Here is a 19,752-nt window from a genome sequence, read left to right on the forward strand (position 1 = left end):
GCCTGAGACACCATTTGTAAAGAATCCAAACAGGAGGCAACTGGGCCTGGGAGCCTCTGTTGCACGGGTTTCTAGAAAACGGTACAACGGCGCAGAACCAGTCAGCACCCACACTAGGAGCCCCGGGCTGAGAAACGGGGACACACCGCTCATATAATCATGGGAGGAAACAAGCACAGGAGGGCAGGCCAGTACAGCTTTGCAGATCAATCAGAAACTACCCGAGCATGGATTTAAATATAAAAATCATTTCTACTCCCAGGGAGTTGTGGTGGCATCTCCTTACCTGCTAAAAATAAGGTGCCTATCAAAGCACCCGCCATCCACCCCTCCATACTTTGGGAATGCTGCCCTGCGGTTTAGCCTTGAGGTAAAGTTTATTGGCGCTTGCCGCCTCTGTTTGGGCTCCGGGCACTGGTGAGGAGTAAAGAGAGAGAAGGGTGGGCAGGTGGCAACTGGGTTTTTGCAGCGGGCGTGCTGCTCCCTAAGGTACTCTGTGATGATGCTGTCCAGCGTAGGTGGGGAAGGAAGGTGTCTGTCCAACTGCTTTTTTATGGCGGGGCTTTGGCTGTAGGCGCCGTGGTCCGACTTCTGCCTCAACACTCTGATTTTCCTGCCGTTGCAGGGTGATGGCCTCTCGCGGATAAAGCTGATCCTGCCCATCAGCGGGGAGCTGCCTGTGTAAGACGGGCCTGGCAGAGCGAGGGCAGTCTGGGGGGGCCGTGGCTGAGGGTGGGCGGCAGGGGCAGCAGGGGCGGCGGGAGCCACGGCAGCATGGCCGCTCAGTCGGGGAGCAATGCCGTTGGCAATGCGGGGGGTTCGGGGAAGAGAGACAGGAGAAGCAGCAGCAGCAGCCACTGGGGTGAAGGCAGAGGAATGGGAGGCAGCCGTCATGGGCAGGTCCGCCTCTTTTGTCAGCACAGTGGCTGTCTCCCCGAGCCCTTTAGAAATGAGATGGTTTCGGATCAACAGAAGGAGCTCCTTCTCAGGGAAAGAGATCCTGGACTGAGCGACGACATCCGCTTTCTGCAGCCGTGCCAGGGACACGTCGGTGCCGATGAGCAGTGGCTTCCCGGACACCCGCTCGATGAGCTCGGCGGCGTACTTGCAGAACTTGACGTGCTCGCTGCGCTTGTCCTGAAGCACGGGCTCCTTCATCAGCTGCTGGATCTGGCAGCTGCTGAAAAGCGGCAGTTTGCTGATGATCTGCCGGACAGTGCTGCTGCGAGACAGGCCCACCAGTGCCTTGCAGGCCAGGGCCCGGATCTGGTCCGCGTCTGTGATGGGCATCTTGATGGACAGTAGGGACAGGAGCACCTTGATGCCGTTGTTGGACTGCACCACGTTCCACATCTTGGCCAGCGTGTGCTCGCTGCTTTTGGGGGTCTGAGGCAGCTTTCGTCGAGGGGTTCCAGAGATAAATTTGCCGATGCTGGAAATCCGGTTGTCCGGGCCACACACACAATTGATGATAATCTGAAGTGCTGACTTCTGAATTTCGGCATCATGGATAAAGAACTCACCCTCAGCCACTCCCAAAATGATGCTGATACCTGGAGGAGGTGGGGAGAAATGGGAGTTATTCCTCATCCAATGAATGGCCTACTACTTGCCACGGGCCCCAAAGTGGAGATACGGAGTTTTATTCATTTTGTTCCATTTACACAGAAACTACTACCTTTTCGAGAAAGTTCTTTTGAAAAGAAACAAACAAAAAGAAAGTTCTCTTGCCATAAAACGGGATCAGTCCCACTCCACCGCACCTTTCTAGCACCCCACCTCCTGTGCAGCTGTTCAACGGGGAGTGGTGTCAGTACAAGGGAGGCAGGGGAAGTCACCAAGGCGCCAGGGCAGTGTTCCCAACCCCAGAACCTTCTCTGCTCTGTGCTAAAATGCCCCTCCAGCCGCAGCCTTCACTGGCCAGGGCTCTACTCTGTAAGCACATCGTCGCTTCTGCCCAACCTGAGCCTCTCGCCAAAGACTGCTCAGGTTACAGGTGTGCATTAAGCTTCTGTCTGCCCACCCCATTTTTTAATATCAACGTGTAGCTCTGCAGAGCGTGAGGCACTCTGTCACACGTGGGTGCACGGCTTCCTTCTATAAAACTAGACACATCACCATCTACCGGGCAGACACAGGTAACCCTCCCACTCTGCTCCTCTCTGGTCCAATACGGCAAAGCCAGGTCAGCTAAGTAGACGTGCCTGTGGAAGTGGAAAGGATGTCGAGCCCAAGCCCAGCAGAAAAGACACCCACCCACAGTGGAGACAGTGGAGCCCGCCTCATCCAGCACGTCCACGGACTCTGACAACTGCAGCTGGATCTTTGGAACCACCGTGAGGATGGCCAGCACGTCCAAGGCAAAGCGCACAGTGTCGTTCCTGGTGGGGACGAAGAAGAGCGGTCAAAGCAGAGGCGGGGGGGGGGGGGGGGGGGGGGGAAGGTCGTGGGATGAACGACAGCTGTTGTGCTGTTGCTTCTCTCAGTCCCCTGCCTGTCCCTCACTGTGACGGCAAGACAGGATCGCTACGTCCCCAAGACCCTGATTCCAAACACAGGACTCAATCTTCCACCTAATCCAATTAAGATGAAAGTTGTTAAGAGGGTAATGAGGTTTTGTAGAGATAATTGTTCTCAAACTTTTGGTCAGAACAGAAATTAGAATACCCATTTGAGGAAGTAATCTGGGAACAAAATCAAGATTCTTAAAACATTCATAACCTTTCCCCCAGGACTTTCACCCTGGGAATCAGTCCTACAAACAAGTGTTTATGAATTACGATGTACATCACCACACCATTTAAAATAACAAAAGGTTGGAGACCTACACAGCCAGTGGGGACAAGTGTGTTCCAGGCTGGCTACGTTCAACAGGACTGCTTAAGGGACAAGAAGAAAGGTTCGACATACATTCACAAAATCCAGGCCTAAGACATGAAACTAAAACTCTGACAATACCGTGTCTGGGCAAGAAGGTAGGAAAATGAAAATCCTCACGTACTGCTGGTGGGAGAAGAAATAGCGCCCATCATTTTACAAACAATTTGGCAATAGCCAATAAAAAGAAAATGCAGGTACCCCAGCACCCAGCAGTCAAATCCTCCCAAGAGACTCAAGAAGGAGGTCTCAGCTATCATTTCTTGAATAGGAAGAGACCAACAACCAACCACCTACAAACTACACCATATAACAGATTTAAGCCGTTTAAATGAATACCACACGCTTGTATCTTCGCCTCCAAATCACAGGGTAAAAAAGTTACAAAAGCTGCATGCAGGGTAATCAATGTGCTCAGAACACACAGGATAGCACAGTGCCTCCGCAGTGCACACCTGCAGATGTGTGCGGCGCGCGAGCGTGGGGACACGCGCCCCCACTGAGTGAGGAGTGGGGCAGGGCAGGGACCCAGGAGGACGACACAGCAAGACGCCCAGCCTGGCTACACTGGGGACAGCGCAGTTTCCTGCGTGACTCCGTGCCCCTAGCTGCGTTTTGCCGTCTCCCGTAACAAGAACCACCACGGGACTGAAGAGTATGAACACACTGGGCAAATCAGCAGCATGGCTTCCTTTTCTTTCAATGTCTGTGACTAACATTGAACCTCATTTAAAAAAATGAGCTTCTTCAAAGGACATGCTCCAAATAATGCTGGTCGTTTGTCATCTGAAAGTACCAGTCAAAAACGTATTTACACCTGCCTCCTAGGGATCCTCTGTGCTTTCGTCATCTTTAAAAGCAAAGTTCTCCAAGCAAATACGGCCACCCACTCTGTCCAACACTCTCACGTGTGGCCGAGGAGTTACTATGTGGGGGGAAGGAAGACACACAGACCCAACACAAAAGCAGACGCGACATCTTAAGCCAGACGTTTTTAAAATTTTCTCAAATCATCTATTTTTTGTTTTGGAAATTTGCTAACTTAAAAAAAATTCTAACATGCAATGGGCTTACATTATTTTAAAGGAATCAGATATTTTAAATCTTGTCTCAGTTTTACATTCTAATGTAAGTATCAATAGGTAGAACACAAAAGCAAAAGTTCATTGGAGTTGTCAACAACTTTTCATTTGATAAAGTGTCTTGAGATTTAACCAAGAACTAGAAAAGGGTGATCATCTGCCCCAAACTCAAACCCCCGCTAGATTTACCATCCCGAGACTGACCCTTACAAGCTACATTCACTCCAAACAAGCTCCTCTTGTCTACGGCAGGGAGTGGGTATGAAGCAACGGTCAAGGGCAGGTGCTTGTGAACTATCGCTCTCTTCTCTCCAGCACCCAGCTTCTTGAAAATGAACTTTTCTTGTTAGACCACCATCAACCAGAAGCCACCCAACCCCTTAGTCACACCAGCTGTCCTATCCCGAGCCTTGTTCTCCTCCGTCGGCCTGCTTTCTGACTCAGCTCCAAGCATCGGCACACTGAATTCTGAACAAACATGTAGCTTACATGTGACTGTCAAATACAAGGGAGCCGTTTAGAACCTTACGTACCAAAGAAGGGTGAGGGACTCTCGACCCCACCCAGCTTTACAGCGGCAGCCTGGAAGTTACACGACTTCTCTGGAAGTACAGCTGCTGATCCTGGTCTATTGTTCAGTAGTTACAAGTACCAGGACCATTCAATAGGAACTGACAATCCCACGGATGCTTAATGTGGCTTCTCAGCAACGAGCCCAAAACTTCAAGAAATACTTGTTAAGCATATACCACATGCAAACCAAAATCAACTCTAGCAAATGCAGGCTAGGCTCTAGCTTCCTCAGCAACATCTCCCTGGTCCCACCTTGCATAATAGGTCTTCCAATTGCAGGCAATAGATATCAGCTGCAACAAGAGCTGCACACAAGAGAGTTTGAGGAAGACTTCCGCTGGCTCCCAGTAGAGCTGGGCCGGGCCATATTCTATCAGGAACTCCATCATTTCCACAATCTGCTCGTGCGTGTAGGAGCATGCCTGGAGGGAGAAACACACCATGGAAGAAGTCAGCCTCCTCCCTGCCCAACGTTTGTGACAAAGGGCTAAGTCGAGCAGCTTTTCAGCACCACCCCCCTGGGTCAGCAGCTCACATGTGACGTAATGAACATCCAATGTTTACCTGTTTATTCTAGTGACTGTTAGACTCACATGTTTGCCCCAAAGGAGAACAGTGTTCAAATTATTGGTGATTTCTTTTTATGGTTTTTAACCCATACCGACATACAAGGGGCTTCAAAAAGCTGGTGGAACTTTTCCATGAGTTTTTCATTCAATTTCCCCCTTTTTTGATGTTCCCATTACATAAATGATCTTGGTCTCAACTTACAGAGTAAGTTAAAAATAAAATTAAAAAACAGAACAGTGGAATTGCCCCATCAAAGATGAATGAATAAGCTGAATGGGGCTCACACATACAATAAAATACTTCCCAGCCCTAACGACCAACGAAGCTCTGCAGTGGGATCACACAGATGAACACTGAAGACATCGTGCGGAGTGCAATGGACCAATCACAAAGCAACAAATGCTGTGAACAAAACCAGTAGGAGAGCCGCCAATGGCTCTCCGTGGTTACCAGCGGCAGGAGACCGAGGGAGAGGAAATGATTCCCTGGGAAATGTTGAGTTTCTGTCTATGATGCTGAGAAAAGTGACATTGATTAAGGGCAACGTTATGTAACTGATCCACTACAGCGAGACCAGAAAAAAGAATAGACTGGCAAATGTTGTATTCTAAAATGGGGGGAGCTGTACAAGCTACTTAGGTACAACCGAACACCTGCGACTGCAAGCACTGCCCAGATTGTGAATGGGTTCCCTCCTCAAGCTGACTTCCATTCAAGATTTTATGCAAATTACAACAGTTAGGAATAGCTACCGTGTTTCCCCCAAAATAAGACACTGTCTTATATGAATTTTTCCTCAAGAACACACACTGTGGCTTATTTTCAGGGAGTGTCTTATTTTTATTAAGTATGGTAGACAACAATCCACATTTATTCAAAGATAGTGAAGTCGTCGTCTTCTTGTGGCGCAAAGACCCACGGTGCAGAGTCACACGGCAGCCGCAGCTTCACTTCTTCCCGCTGAGGACACAGCACCTGAAGCAGAGCGTCCTGCTCCCCACGCCACTGAGGAGACTCTCACTGCCACGGTGTCTCCCTCTGCGCCTCAGCTTGTAGCTCGCACACAGCGACGGGGACCTGACCGGGCTGACCTGTGGACAGGGCTGCCGACACCTCTCCGGTCACCTTCGGGATAGCAGCTGTCACAATGGGGCACCTGAGAAGGGCTGCCTGCCATCGTGACCGTTCCGCACAGGTGTGCCGCAGAGCCACCCCTATCACTGTGTCTCCTTTTCAGGGGATGGCTTATATTGTGCAAATGCTTAGAAATTCTGCTAGGCTTATTTTCTGATAAACACGATAGTTAGGTACTAACATCAATTAGTACATAGTATATAGCATACCTTTCTAAACATAAGAAACATATTAAAGTATCTTTGACACATTACTATGTTAACAATATTTTGATTCACAAATAGTAGCTGCCTCTTATTATGAATCATATAGGCCTCAAATTTTTAATTGGTGTTACAAAGGCAGTTCATAAACAGACAGTACAAGTCCTACAAAATTAGACATTCATACGCGGGGATCTTAAAAAGTCTGTTTGTGGTGCAGGAATTGTGCCCCATCTGACCTCACCACACTGGGCGAAACACTAAGGGCGTATCTTGTTTTTGTGCGTATTATCGTCTCTGCATGTCTATCAAGATAAGATAGGCGGGATAAACAATCCCAAGGAGACAACAATGGGACCAAAGGTTCCGGGAGACATGGGAGAGGGGGAAGCGGGGAGGCGGAAAGCGACACCTGGGGTTGTCAAGGGACCAACAAAGGTACAAATGTGCTGGACACAACGGATGGAAGTCTGGATGGTGAGAACAGCTGTACAAGCCCCTTATAAATTGATTTAAAAAATTAAAGTCTGAGAGTGGCCATCCATGTTATCTTTTTTGTACATGTTGCCAACATCATTCTCAAAATGAGATTTTTCTTACATTTCTTTCTACAAGAGCCCTTGGTATCAGATCATTCCCCTCCCCATGAACCCTTGAAAATTTATTACTATTTTTTTCATGTCTTACACCAACCACTATCTCCCTTCACCCACTTTTCTGTTGTCCATCCGCCTGGGAGGGTGTTTTATGTAGATCCTTGTGATCGGTTCCCCCTTTCTCCACTCACCTTCCCCTCACCTTCCTGGTATCGCTACTCTCATGATTGATCCTGAGGGGTTTATCTGTCCTAGATTCCCTGTGTTGAGAGCTCTTGTCTGTACCAGTGAACTTGCTCTGATCTAGCTTGAGTTTTAAGGTAGAATTGGGGTCATGCTAGTGGGGAAGGAAGCATTAAAGAACTAGAGAAAGTTGTATGTTTCATCAGTGATATACACTGACTGGCTCTTCTCTTCTTTGTGACCCTTCTGTAAGGGGATACCCAATTGTCTACAGATGGGCTTTGGGTCTCCACTCCACCCTCCCCATGGCTCATTCACATCGATATGATTTCTTGTTCTGGGTCTTTGATGCCTGATACCTGATCCTGTCTACACCTCAGAATCACACAGGCTGGTGTGCTTCTTCCATGCGGGCTTTGTTGCTTCTCAGTTAAATGGCCGCTTGTTTGTCTCAAGCCTTTCAGACCCCAGATGCTGTATCTTTTGATAGTCGGGCATCATCAACTTTCTTCACATTTGATTATGCACCCGCTTTGTCTTCAGCTATCGTGTCAGGAAGGTGGGCATCAGAGAGTGCCGGGATGGTAGAACAAAGTGTTCTTGCGTTGAGGGAGTACTTACGTGGAGGATCAATGTCCGCCTGCTGTCTTAATTCTTGACAAGTAAGATATTACATAGATCTATTTCCCTATCGTTATATATAAATGTATTTACATATGTAAATGTCTCTTTAGACCTCTATAAATGCCCTTTGCCTCCTAGGTCTTTCCTCTATTTCCTTTGACTTTCCTCCTGTCCCACCATCATGCTCAGCCTTCATCTGGGTTTTGGCTAGTCCTCTGGGCTACACCCAACATTCCACGACCTCCTCGCCTTTGGTTTTAGATCACTTGTTGTTCCCTTGTCCCTGGGTTTGTTGGCACCCCCTTCCTTTACCCCGCCTTCCCTTCTGCCCAACCCTTTCTACTCCCACGAAGTCTCTGTCTCAGAAATCCACAGGGGCAGTTCTACACTATCGTATAGGGATCCTCTGAATCAGAATGACCCAATAGCATTGAGTTTGATTTTCAGAGTTTATCCAAGATACACCATCAAGAGCAAACCCAAGATACACCATCGAGAGCAAACCCAAGAATCAGGAAAAGGAACAGAACTAAGGCCTAACTGCCTTCCTTGCCACAAGAACAGAAGAAATGAGCACTACCTTCACTACTGTTACTGAACACTTTGGTCAAGGACTCAGAAAATCGAGATACATTAAAAGGGAGGGGGAGCTGGAGAAGAGAAGATCAAGCTCCTACAGAATCCAGACTTCTGGACACAAATTTTAAGATGGGAAGAGTCACTGAATCTACTTCCCTGAGATAATCTGTAAACTGCATCTTAGAACGGAAAGTACCCTCTGATCATCTTTATACCAACCATTTTAGCTAAAGTGCTCTGAACGGTCTGCTTCTGAGATCACTGACAAGAGAAACTGTAGCACAAACGAAGCCCACTGTGATGAAGTCATTCAGAAGACACACACTGTGAAAGATGTGACCAGTATCACTCAATTACACGTGGAGACATTGTTGAATGTGTGTGTGTGTTTTGCTATGTGCATATTTTCACCACAAATAAAATACCAAGAAGTAAAGAAAAATGGAGTTATAGATGTACTCTTTCAGAAATGAAGTTCCACACCAAAGAGAGCCGGTTATGGACTACATATCATAAAAGAAAGTTCTTACACATACTCTTCAATTAATCTTTTACCTCTAGGGTACCAGAGAAGAGAAACAGTGGCCTACAAAACACCTGAAACTGGCCTATGAGATCTCATTGTACTGTCTCCAACAGTGTATGTGCTGACCATGCACTTGGCCTGAGCTGAAACAGAGTGCTAACAGAACCTTCTTCTGTCAGCCATGTCCACTCACCTTGTATGGAGGCTGAGGATGGACAAGGATACCACCCTCTGTCCTCTGCAGCGACTGCTTCACTTGCTCCAGTTTGATGGCCAGGTGAGCCTCAAAGTACTTGCGCAAGGCCATGCAAGTGTGCTTCCCAGTCTGGCGGCTGGCAAATATCTCATCATCACTCAGAAGGGCACCCTGGTCCTCCAAATTCAAAATCTCCAAGGTACTGATCTGTTTACAAAGGTGGGGGGGGAGGGAGAGAAGCAGAAAGGAAAAAGTGAAGGGAAAAAGAAGGGAGGTGAGACGGTGGTCAATTTTTATTCTAACAAACATCCAAGTACGTCTGCCCCACATGCAGGATATTACACTCCTAGGGGAAACCTGCCAGCTCTCAATCCCCACTGAAAGGCACACAAGCCGAGAGCTGCTATTGTTTGAAATTCTCCACAGCAATTCCCCTTCGAGACTGCAATGGCCTAGGCAAATCGAGCACAGCACAGAGGGGGTAAACTATGTCCTGCACAAAGACGGAGGGTGAAAACTCCCCCAGGCAGCCTCCCTTCAGGGTCTGTACTGGCGAAGGAGCAGGCAGAACCCCTTGCTCCCCGCAAGGAGAAGTCACGGAGAGAGCTCACCAAGTTCACCAGGCGACGAAGACCATCACAGCGGTCAAAGAGCTCCAAGACGGCCCGGAAGGAGAAGCAGATGGAGAAGAACATGGTCGCGTGGCAGCACCCTGATGCATGTGAACATTCCATTAGCCACAGGGTGTAGTTCACCACGTCAGAAAGAACGTTGTGGGGGTGCATGCAAACCTGCAAGAAACGGAAAGGAGGTTCTTGACAATGCTGGGAAAAAAGAATCATTTCTTTGATCACAAGAAGAATCTTTTATAAAAAGGTCTTTTTTATAAATAGAATCTTTTTATCTCTAAAGAGATAAAAAAAAATTGACCAACATGGTTTAGTGTCTTTGCAGGACACAGTGCTCACTCTGTGCTAGCCTGGAGGCAACTAACGTGTAAATATTGACACTCAACCTACACTTAACGAGTGCCAGGGTCTGCCAAGGCGGACATGCTTACACACTCACAGCCGCTGTCAAAGAACTCCCGTCCCAGGAACAAAGGCAGCGGCTCCGAGAGGGAAGGTGACAGGAAGGCTTACTCTTCTTCCCCCGAAGCCCACACCCTCAGTCCCGCGCTCACTCGGCGCCCACTACCACTCAGTGAGCTGTGAGCACTCTCCGAGTCACTGTCACGTAGCCACAGCCAGTTCTGTAGACCCGCAAAGGTTGCTATTCTCAAAAGACGACCTAGTCTCGCTTAACACTCAGCGACGTAGGAAGGAAAATAATTTTTTGAGTTAAACATTGCTGTCAATTTTATTGACAAATACTCCACATTGAATACAGGTGTGTTTCGAGAAGCACTTACCATCTTCACTCCACCAGCAAAGCTATGGCACACCGACCACATTAGGACAACGGCCCACGCATAGAAAGGACAGAGCGCACCTCTAGGGACTCACGAGTCTGAACGTGTCCAGAGCAGCAGAACAAAGCAAGCACCCTTCTGCAGGCTTGGGAACAGCTGCACTGCCTTTCCTACCTCCACCACAGACTGCTGGTTAACACACATGAAGCGTCTGTGCACGATTCTAAAACAGATGGACTCAGAGAGGGAAATGACAGGGGTCTCCGGGACTGGGTCTCATGCAAGAACAAACGGAGCCCTTGGCCCCGGCTGATGCTGCATTTTCACTGCGGAGTCAGGAAAAAATAACCGGACCTTTACAAAGTACCTTTATATTGCTAGAATGCCTGATGAAGACCAGGTGTTCCTGCTCCTTGTTTTCTGATGGTAATTTACTCTGTCAGCTACTCTCTTTCTCTCTTCTCCAGAAGTGAGCCTGTCAACAAGCGCCTGTTTAAAGAGACCACGTCCCCCAGACTCACTCTCTCCATGGCGTCCTGGTTGTAGGACAGGTAATACAAGCACATGGACACACCAGTGGCAGCCATCGAAGGACGAGGGATCTCCAGGAGTTTCTGTACTCCACCGTGAGCAACGAACTCAGTGGCAAACTTGTTGTGGAGGAGGAGAGATGCTAGATGCTAGAAAGAGAACACAATTACCACGGGACCATGGGAAACCCCCACAGAGCTTCACAAAACATTAATTGTAACAAAGTAGACAAACACCCTCTAGTCCAAGAACAAAATCAGTATCACTGAAGTAAAGAAAGGAAAAACCAAACAACAGATTCCATAACATTCCTCTGGTCCTTCCCAACCCGAAAGAAAGGCTTTTTGGAGGTGAGAAAGAGGAAGACAGGTCACAGTTGCGATATGACCCAACAGCCATTTCAGTGCCACATTTCAACCTTTTGGACGCACTTCAGTTCTATGTCCTGGCTTTGTCTCGTCACTGACTCATGAAAGTAAGTCCTCAGTATGGCTTTTTGGCTTTTTTTAAGTTAGCCTTATTTTCAATCAATCTTTAATTTACACCCCCCCAAATATTCAGCAAATCAACTAAATAAATTCTTTAAAGCCATCAGAATGTATTTTAGAATATATCTAAAAGTTTTCTCCTTTTTTTGAGTTTTGTTAGCATCCTGTTCAACTCCCACTACCCTCCTCTCCAGGTGGACCCACCTAAGGCAAGGGGTACAAAGGCAGAGGGGGCTCTGGAGAACCAGGGCTCCCTTCTCCTGTTTCCCACACGAGCGTGTCTCCCCTCCCCTCCCTGTTGGTGGCTCAGAACAAGACAACACAACACAGACTGGCAACGACATGTAAACTCTCTCAACACCCAGGCTCAGACTGACCCTTATACACAATCCCAGTCAAATCCCATCCCTGATTTCTGACCCCCGGGCCTCTCCCACACTCCCCCTTCACCCAACCCAAGCAGCAGCCTGTGGCTCCTGCTCCTCCCCACACTGCATGTCGTTTTTCCATGAGGCCATTGTGACAAGGGGCAGGGTTGTCTACTGAGACGACTGTTTGGGGAAGTAGAAAAGCAAGCCCTACCTTTGCTGAGATCCTTAACTTCTGATTGGGCTCAACACTACTTATACCCCAGCTCACCTGACCCATGTGCAAAGCTGCAGCCTCTTTTCTCGCCTTAGTCCAGTGGTTCTCACCTGTGGGTCGCGACCCCTTGGGGAGGGGGGGTGTTGATCAACCCTTTCACAAGGGTCGCTTGATTCCTAACAGTAGCAAAATTGCAGTCATGAAGTAGTGACAAAAACATGTTATGGCTGGGGGTCACCAGCACATGAGGACCTGTATCCAAGGGCCAAGGCATGAGGCAGGTTGAGGAACGCTGCCTTAGTCGGTGTCTCTGTATGAAGTCTACTTTCTCCTGAGCTCACTGTGGGACTCTTCACACTGTTTGTTCAATAACCTGGCCGCCTTCTCCTACAGTGTCTTCTTGTGAACAATATTGCTTCCTTCCCTGTGAGAGAAGTTTCCTTTATGGTCTTTTTCCCTTGTCGTCCTTACTTTCCTTTCTGTGACGCCTTGGAGAACTTTCTGTGGAAATGGCTGACTCACTAATGGCCAGACCACTCACACTGAGTCGAGTCTGACTCACAGCAAACCTCACCCCACAGAACAGAACAGGGTTGCTGAGGCTGTAAACCAGCAAGAAAACGATGGTCCTGTGGCTCCCAGAGAGCTGCTGGTGGGTTTGAAGCACCAACCGCTGGGTCAGCACCTGAGCACTGCAGCACCAGGCCTCCTGTGCACGGTGACACAGTGTAACCCCACACAAAATCCTACACAAAGAGCAACAGCCTTCCTTCCCCGGCATCCTGTTCCGGACCACGTGCGGTAGGTGAGAGCAATGCTTTGGGGCCACCAGAGATGACTTAGCCTCCACCTGCATCCTACAGTGCAAAGCAGGCCCGCTACGATGGGCACCTATTCTTCCAATGTTTCTCCTTCAAACGTACCTCCTCCTCGAGGCCTAAAGGTACACACCCTAGTTCCTGTTTCGTGTACATCTACACGGGGCTTCTGGGTGTTCACAGAAACCTGAGGTTAAAAGCGAATGAACATTTTCCCACGGTTTTGTTTGAACCCCCTCGTGTCTGCTGGGGCTGTGCTGTCCAGTGCCGTCCTCACAGGCCCTGCTGCTCAGTAAGGAACGCTCAACACTCAGCTCCCCGTGGCTCAAGAACCACCTGAGGCTCCCAGCCACAGACACGTCTCCACCTTCACAGGAAGTCCTTTGAGATGGGGACGCTGTGAAAGTCTGACATAAAAGCCCAGAGAGAAATTCCTAGGGAGTCTTTTCTGCAAACTACCTTCTCTAGGGGAGAGTGAGGGCAGTACCCCTCCTTGGTGCCTACATGCGTCCTACACAGCTGTACTATTTCAAAGACACCAGGAGCTTTCTTATCTCTCTGGCCTAAGCAAACCACCAAGGGCAAACCAAGACTGCATTTCTCTGTCAAGCGTCTTTACTATCCTCCTGTACCCTGGCCCATGATGACAATCCCCGGCAGAGAGAGGGGAAAGAAAGCAGGCTGGAGTTTCTTAGGTTGCAAAGGAGCTAACCATGGCAGGACTCGTAAGCCGAACCTACATCTACCCACGCGAAGTAACCGAGAGACAGAGAGAAAGACATGTTAGGTGACTAACACTGTGCCTTCCATACAGCTCACTCTACCCAACGGCGGGGTAGCGTGCTTTGAGATGAGGTCATTACAATTCCTTTCTAAGAAAATTAACAATCACAGCTTGTGTTTCGTAAATAACCTCCCCCCACCACCCGCAAGAAAAAAACATCATTTTATTAGGAGCTAATCAAAATATCATAGTGTCCCACAGTTCAGTCACATCAAGCCTTGTTGTACAATTGCTACGGCAATCACTTTATTTTTGTTTGTGCTTGTTATACGCTGACTCAGTCTTTCGAACCTTCTGCATGCTCCAAAAATCAGTGAACCAGACTTTCAACTGAAATTCCATGTGAAAACTAAACTGAGCCCAGAGGGTGAAAGCTGTGTAGTTCCAGTGTCTCCAAAAAGCCTTATCCATAAGCACATTATGGAATTCTTGCACTTCCTACATGATGACTTGTTGACTGCCTTCCCTTCTGCGAGCAGCGAGACTCAAAAATAAACCCAAAGCTATAAGCAGATGAGCTGTCTTCACTGCAGTGTTCACAACGAAACATGAAGCACCGTCAGTATCCCAGAGCTCTGCCAGTCAGACTGTCTCATCTGTCTGCTGAAGGGCGGTGCGAGAGAGCAATGCTGACTAGACTCGGACTGCAAGGACAAACAACTCTGTCTCAGAGGAAGTACATACACCCAGAAGGCTCCTTAGAGCGAGGCTGCAGAGACACGCTATCAGGAGACACCAGTCCCTGGAGAAGGACATCTCGCCCGGTAGAGGGTCAGCAACAAAAAAGGCAGGTCCTCACTGAGACAACTGACGTGGTGAGGCCAGCACCACAAGCGGCCCACACAGGGCCTCTTCTGCTGAACACGAGACACTCAACAACATCTAACAGCACGTGTGCCTTCTTAATCTACCGTGAGAGTAAAGTGAAAAGTATTTTAAATCATCTGTACCCTGACTAAAGATTAGAACGGAACACAAAAATCAAGTTTCACTTGAATTCTATTTTGGAGGAAAATGAATGTCATTTTCTTCGTTCATGCCATACATTCCCTTACAGTGATCTTGATGACATCACGGCATCTCCGCAGGGCGCTTCTACAGTCACTACCCGTGGGCCAGCCCTGTCTGGGAGTCACAGGAGTCCACCCAACTGCCCTCCCTCCACTCCATCACCTTCACGGGCGCACTAGACTGCCTGCCCTCACATGCCAAGATCCTCTGAAGGCTAGGAAATCACTATCCCCACAATTCCTGGTTTATATTGTGTTTGCCCCAGACCCTCTAAAATCACAAAAAAAAAGGTCTACAATTAAGAGGGCTTTTTTTAAGGTGCTGTTGCTAGATTGAGGGACTATTTAAAAGGTAAAATGACAATTAAACACAAATGGTATACCCTAGTCCCTCACCTTCCCATCATGTGTACACCCCTACCTCATCCCCTTCCTGCTACACTTATGTCCATTGTATATCCCCCTCCTATTGCTCATATTGTCTATTGTACAACCCCTTCCTGTGATGTATGTCTTTGCCTTTAATTAGGAGGCATGCACACCCCCAAAGATAGATAAGCCTTGGTTAGCAATAAATTGCTTTCTCTCTCGCCCTCTCGTCTTCCATCTCCACATGGACCACCAAGCGGGGCTGAGCTTGACAAGGATGGTGATGGAACGATCACAACAAAGGAACTGGGAGCTATTATGAAGTCTCTTGGGCAGAATCCCATAGAAACAAAATTACAAGACATGATTAATGAAGTAGAGGCTGATGGTAATGGCACAATTGACTTCCTAGAATTTCTGACAATGATGGCAAGAAAAATGAAGGACACAGGCAGTGAAGACGCAATTAGAGAAGCATTCTGTGGGTGGCAATGGCTAACTTAGTGCAGCAGAACTCTGTCACATGATGACTAACCGTGGAGAGAAGTCAACAGATGAAGAGTTTGATGAAGCAGCTATGAATGGCGATGGCCAAGTACACTATGAAGAGTTTGTACAGATGACAACAGCAAAGTAAACATATTGTACAGAATGTTAAAAAAAACCAGTTACTATCGAGTTGACTCCAGCTCACAGGGACCCTGCGAGTGCTGAGGGACAGGGCTCCGTGGAGTTCTCCATGGCGGGCTCTTTCACAGACGTGGACCACTAGGACTTCCTTCTGAGGCACCTCTCAGTGGACTCCGACCTTCAAAGTCTCTCAGGCACCAGTCCTGCAGCCAGCTCCAAGAGTACCTCTACTTTCTACCTCCACATTCAGCCCTCTTGGCTGGACCTCCAGATTTCTATGGAGGCACTTGGTAATCTCATTCTAGCTCAGTACGAAAGGCTTGTGTTTGTTACTGTTGTTTCAAGAGGCCACAGAGATGACCTGAGCAATAATGCCCTGGGCAGGGATGCTGTAGGGAAACACACAGAGTTCTCAGTGACCCTGCATTTTCAAGATACTCACCTTGAGGGCCTCGAATGTAAGGAGGACATCATTTGTCTGTTTCAGGTCAATATAGAACATCATCAACTCTCGGGACCCAAGTTGCATGAATATGGGAAGCAACTAAAATGAAAGCCAAAAACATATCTTGAATGTTGGCTCTACTTTCATATTCTCAGTTCCATTCTGTGAGAAGATTAGAGATGAGGCACCTCTTTCCCCCTCCCTTATGAAGATCGACATGAACCCAGTCTGATCACACAGATTTTATCAGAAGAGACCTACGTAAGACTGTACTGCCTTGAGACAAACATTTCTCCACACTGGAGTAACAACAGGTCAGTGAATAAAATGCTTCTGTAACGTACCCAGAAATAAACCCAACCGTCCCCACGTGTGACCAAGGCTTGTCATTAAGCTCACCTCCTGATACTCTCCGAGCGGGGTCAAATACTGGAGAATGAGTCGCTGCTCGATGGCAGGGGTCATGGGGTAAAGGGTGTAATTGGTGCCAATCACCCAGGGAGACATTTCTGACCAGCTGCTATTCGACAACTCCACAAACATGCGGTCTGGATCAGAGGCTGAGAAACCCAGCTTCTGCTTGGCCTTCCGAAAGCTCTCTCTGTCTCCCTGTTTTGCTGACTTGTTTTTCCTCGTCCCTCCTCCATCAGGTTTGACTGCTGAGTTCACTCTGCTACTGGTCTTGTGGCCTGAATCCAGATGGAAAGAGATCTCCATGTCTCCCGAGGCCTCCTCTTGTTCACCATCCACCCCATCCACAGCCATGTCTCCATAGTCCATATCCACGGCTTCTTCATCCAGAGGCAAAAGCGGTTCCGAGGAGAGCTTTCGTGGGCTGGGACGCTTGTTTTCTTGCCGCAATGCCACTTCCTGAAGCTGAAGCTCCCTCAGTCTTCGAAGCACTATCGCCACCTACCAAAGACAATGGAATAAGAGGGGATGTCTTTTTCTGCATAGTTAAGTTAAATAATTCCCCTTTATAAAAATTTGAAGTTACATAATTCTTTTTTGTGTTTTTTAAATTTTTTTTTGCCTCTGTAAAGTTTCCTTTATTGTGCTTTCTTTTAAATCATTTTATTGGGGAGTTAAATAATTCTTAACAAGGAATTCTCATTTCCATTAAGAACTAACTACTCATGTATTTAGCCCAATGCCCAGAAGCACTATGAATGTGATGAATACATTAGCATGATCCCTACAGCCTGACGAAATCCGCGAGGCTGGCACATCGTGCTCCCGGAGCATTGCCCACAAACAGCGAGCAGGGCTCCTCCGGAGGCGGACCCCAAATAGGGTCACAACTGTTTCAAAAGCGGCTGTGAAAACTGACCGAGATTTCTCACAATTGTGTCTGTTGGAAATTGTATTTTGGTAGACATTATTATTGGCACTTTATCTATTTAGCTTCTTATTTTAAGTAATTACTTTAAGTCATGCCAATAAAGGCATTATTCTGTTCCGTTTTAAGAATAGAGAGATTAAGTCTGTTATTTACTTTGAACTTCATCCAAAACAGAATGGTAGGTCAACAGAAGAGAGGGCAATGGACGGATAGATAACTAAGTACGATAGAGCTTCAGAAAGTGCATGAGAATATTCCCACTCTTCATTCTACTTTTCTAAACCCACTCATGTAACTATATGTTCATGATATATCTAGTCGATGTCCAGAGATAGTCACTGTAAAATTCCCTCAACTTTGTTCTAGGTTTGAACATCTTCCTAATACAATGAATGACAATGTCATGGTGCTTGGCAAGATGAAGAATGAGTAGATTTTAAATTTTTAAAAAAGGAAAACTTCTATGAGAAGTCATCTTGAAAGGCTTGATTCATTCACTCAGCCCCTGTAAACCCTCTCTCAGCCAAGGCAGAACACGATTCCAACAGGTCCTTACCAGTTGTGAGTTCTCATCCCTGTAATTGGCAGCAATGTCTTGATTTTCCATGGCCCCTCCTAACAGCCCGGTAGAATACGTCCTCAGGGGCTGGTCAGCCTCTCGGGCCCATTTGAAAAGATTTTCAACAATTCCTTCCTGTGATGAAAGAAATTAATTGATTCAGAAAAGGCTCAATTTTCCATAACTAAAAACTAAGTTTTATAAAAAATTTCTATAAAATATCTCACCATTGTTCATACTGAAAAATGTGAGAAAGCTAAATATCCAATAGAATATCTGTGAATGTGCAACAAAAATCCTATTTGAAGCTAAGAATGGCCATTACCAGAATAGAGTCCTACTTTAGATGTTAAGCCCCCAAGGTTACATAGCCAACTCTCAGCTCTCTGACTGCCACCAAGTTCACTCTGACCCACAGCCAGCCTCGAGGACAGGGCCGAACTGCCCTCTGTGAGCTTCCCACACTGGAACTGCTTGGGGAAATAGAAGGCCTCTTTCTCTTTCTCCCATGAGCGGCTGGTGGTATCCAACTGCTGACCTTGAAGTTAGAAGCCCAAAGCGTACTAAAACTCCATCTCCCTTCTCAAGGTCACATGCACATTTAACAATAATGCTATGAAGTCATAGTTAACTCCATAATATATCTCATTTTTAATTAGTCTTAATGAACTCCCCAACAAACCTTTTTAATTAATTGCATTATGAAATAAAATATGTATGTATAGATGGCTCAAAGAAATAAAAATCACCCAAATAAAAGACAGACCTCTCTCATGAACTCCACCACCAATCCTCCCTCCTCCATCCCCAAAAGACAGCTACATGTCTGAATTTTAACAATTTTCCTAAGCTTCTTTTTCCATTAAGTGTTATATAATTTTTACTACAAATTGTGATACTATATACTTTGATACTGTGTACTTATTTATTGTAGCATATGGTTATCATACTTAAAATAGCACTCAACATACAACGGCTCTGCAAATAGTAATCTGTTCAACCCCCGCCACAACACGTGACGGGTTAGGAGACAAACCCAATCTGCTGGGACGAGTCACTTCCCACGCGTGGCGCAGCCCCTGTGTGTCAGAGCAGAGCTTTAAACTCACACAAGCAGGTCACCAGATATTTCTCCCAACACACTGCTGGGTGCGTGTCAATCACCAATCTTTTGGTTCACAGCCAAGTGCAAACCAATGATGCCACCCAGGAATCTTACAGAACTTGGGTTGATGGTATGATCTGCAGATGAGGACACTGAGGCACAACGGTGTGAAGTAAAATATCCAAGTTAAGAAACCTAGAGCAGTGGCAGAGCAGAGGTCTAACGCTAGACAGTCTACCTCCAGATGCCTGCACTTCACTCCACACCTGCTGCTGCTGCTGTGGCACCAGCTCATCCAGCAACGTGTCGACATCGCCACCTGGCCCACATTCCCACATCTGTGCCCAACAGCAGACCGCTGTCAGACTTGCTTTTAGTCGACAGGTGCAAAACTTGTATGTCCTTTTAACTTCCATATCTTTATCAACGAGGCCTGACATTTTGTCCCTTTGCATGTTAACCACTCAAATTCTGTGAAACACTCACATCTTTTACCAAGACCTGAAGGTAGATGCAAGTTCTTAACTTCTAC

At 47.3% G+C, this 19,752-nt stretch overlaps 1 protein-coding gene and 1 pseudogene across 3 annotated transcripts in view; one reads left to right on the top strand and one right to left on the bottom strand.

Moving 5' to 3' along the window:
• The window catches only part of DCAF1 (DDB1 and CUL4 associated factor 1), a 75,698-nt gene that overhangs the window by 18,565 nt on the left and 37,381 nt on the right, over nucleotides 1–19,752 (bottom strand). For all 3 annotated transcript variants that reach the window (XM_075547438.1, XM_075547437.1, XM_075547439.1), the window contains exons 6-14: nucleotides 18,113–18,250; nucleotides 16,614–17,126; nucleotides 16,212–16,313; nucleotides 11,076–11,234; nucleotides 9,755–9,934; nucleotides 9,141–9,350; nucleotides 4,785–4,954; nucleotides 2,257–2,381; nucleotides 287–1,553 (exon numbers count right to left, since the gene is read on the bottom strand). In XM_075547438.1, the coding sequence (XP_075403553.1) occupies nucleotides 287–1,553; nucleotides 2,257–2,381; nucleotides 4,785–4,954; nucleotides 9,141–9,350; nucleotides 9,755–9,934; nucleotides 11,076–11,234; nucleotides 16,212–16,313; nucleotides 16,614–17,126; nucleotides 18,113–18,250 (2,864 nt within the window). The remainder of the gene's footprint in view (nucleotides 1–286; nucleotides 1,554–2,256; nucleotides 2,382–4,784; nucleotides 4,955–9,140; nucleotides 9,351–9,754; nucleotides 9,935–11,075; nucleotides 11,235–16,211; nucleotides 16,314–16,613; nucleotides 17,127–18,112; nucleotides 18,251–19,752) is intronic.
• LOC142445526 (uncharacterized) lies at nucleotides 15,443–15,776 on the top strand (annotated as a pseudogene).

The sequence above is a fragment of the Tenrec ecaudatus genome, chromosome 4 (genome assembly GCF_050624435.1).
Source record: "Tenrec ecaudatus isolate mTenEca1 chromosome 4, mTenEca1.hap1, whole genome shotgun sequence".
NCBI classification, from domain to species: Eukaryota; Metazoa; Chordata; class Mammalia; order Afrosoricida; family Tenrecidae; genus Tenrec; species Tenrec ecaudatus.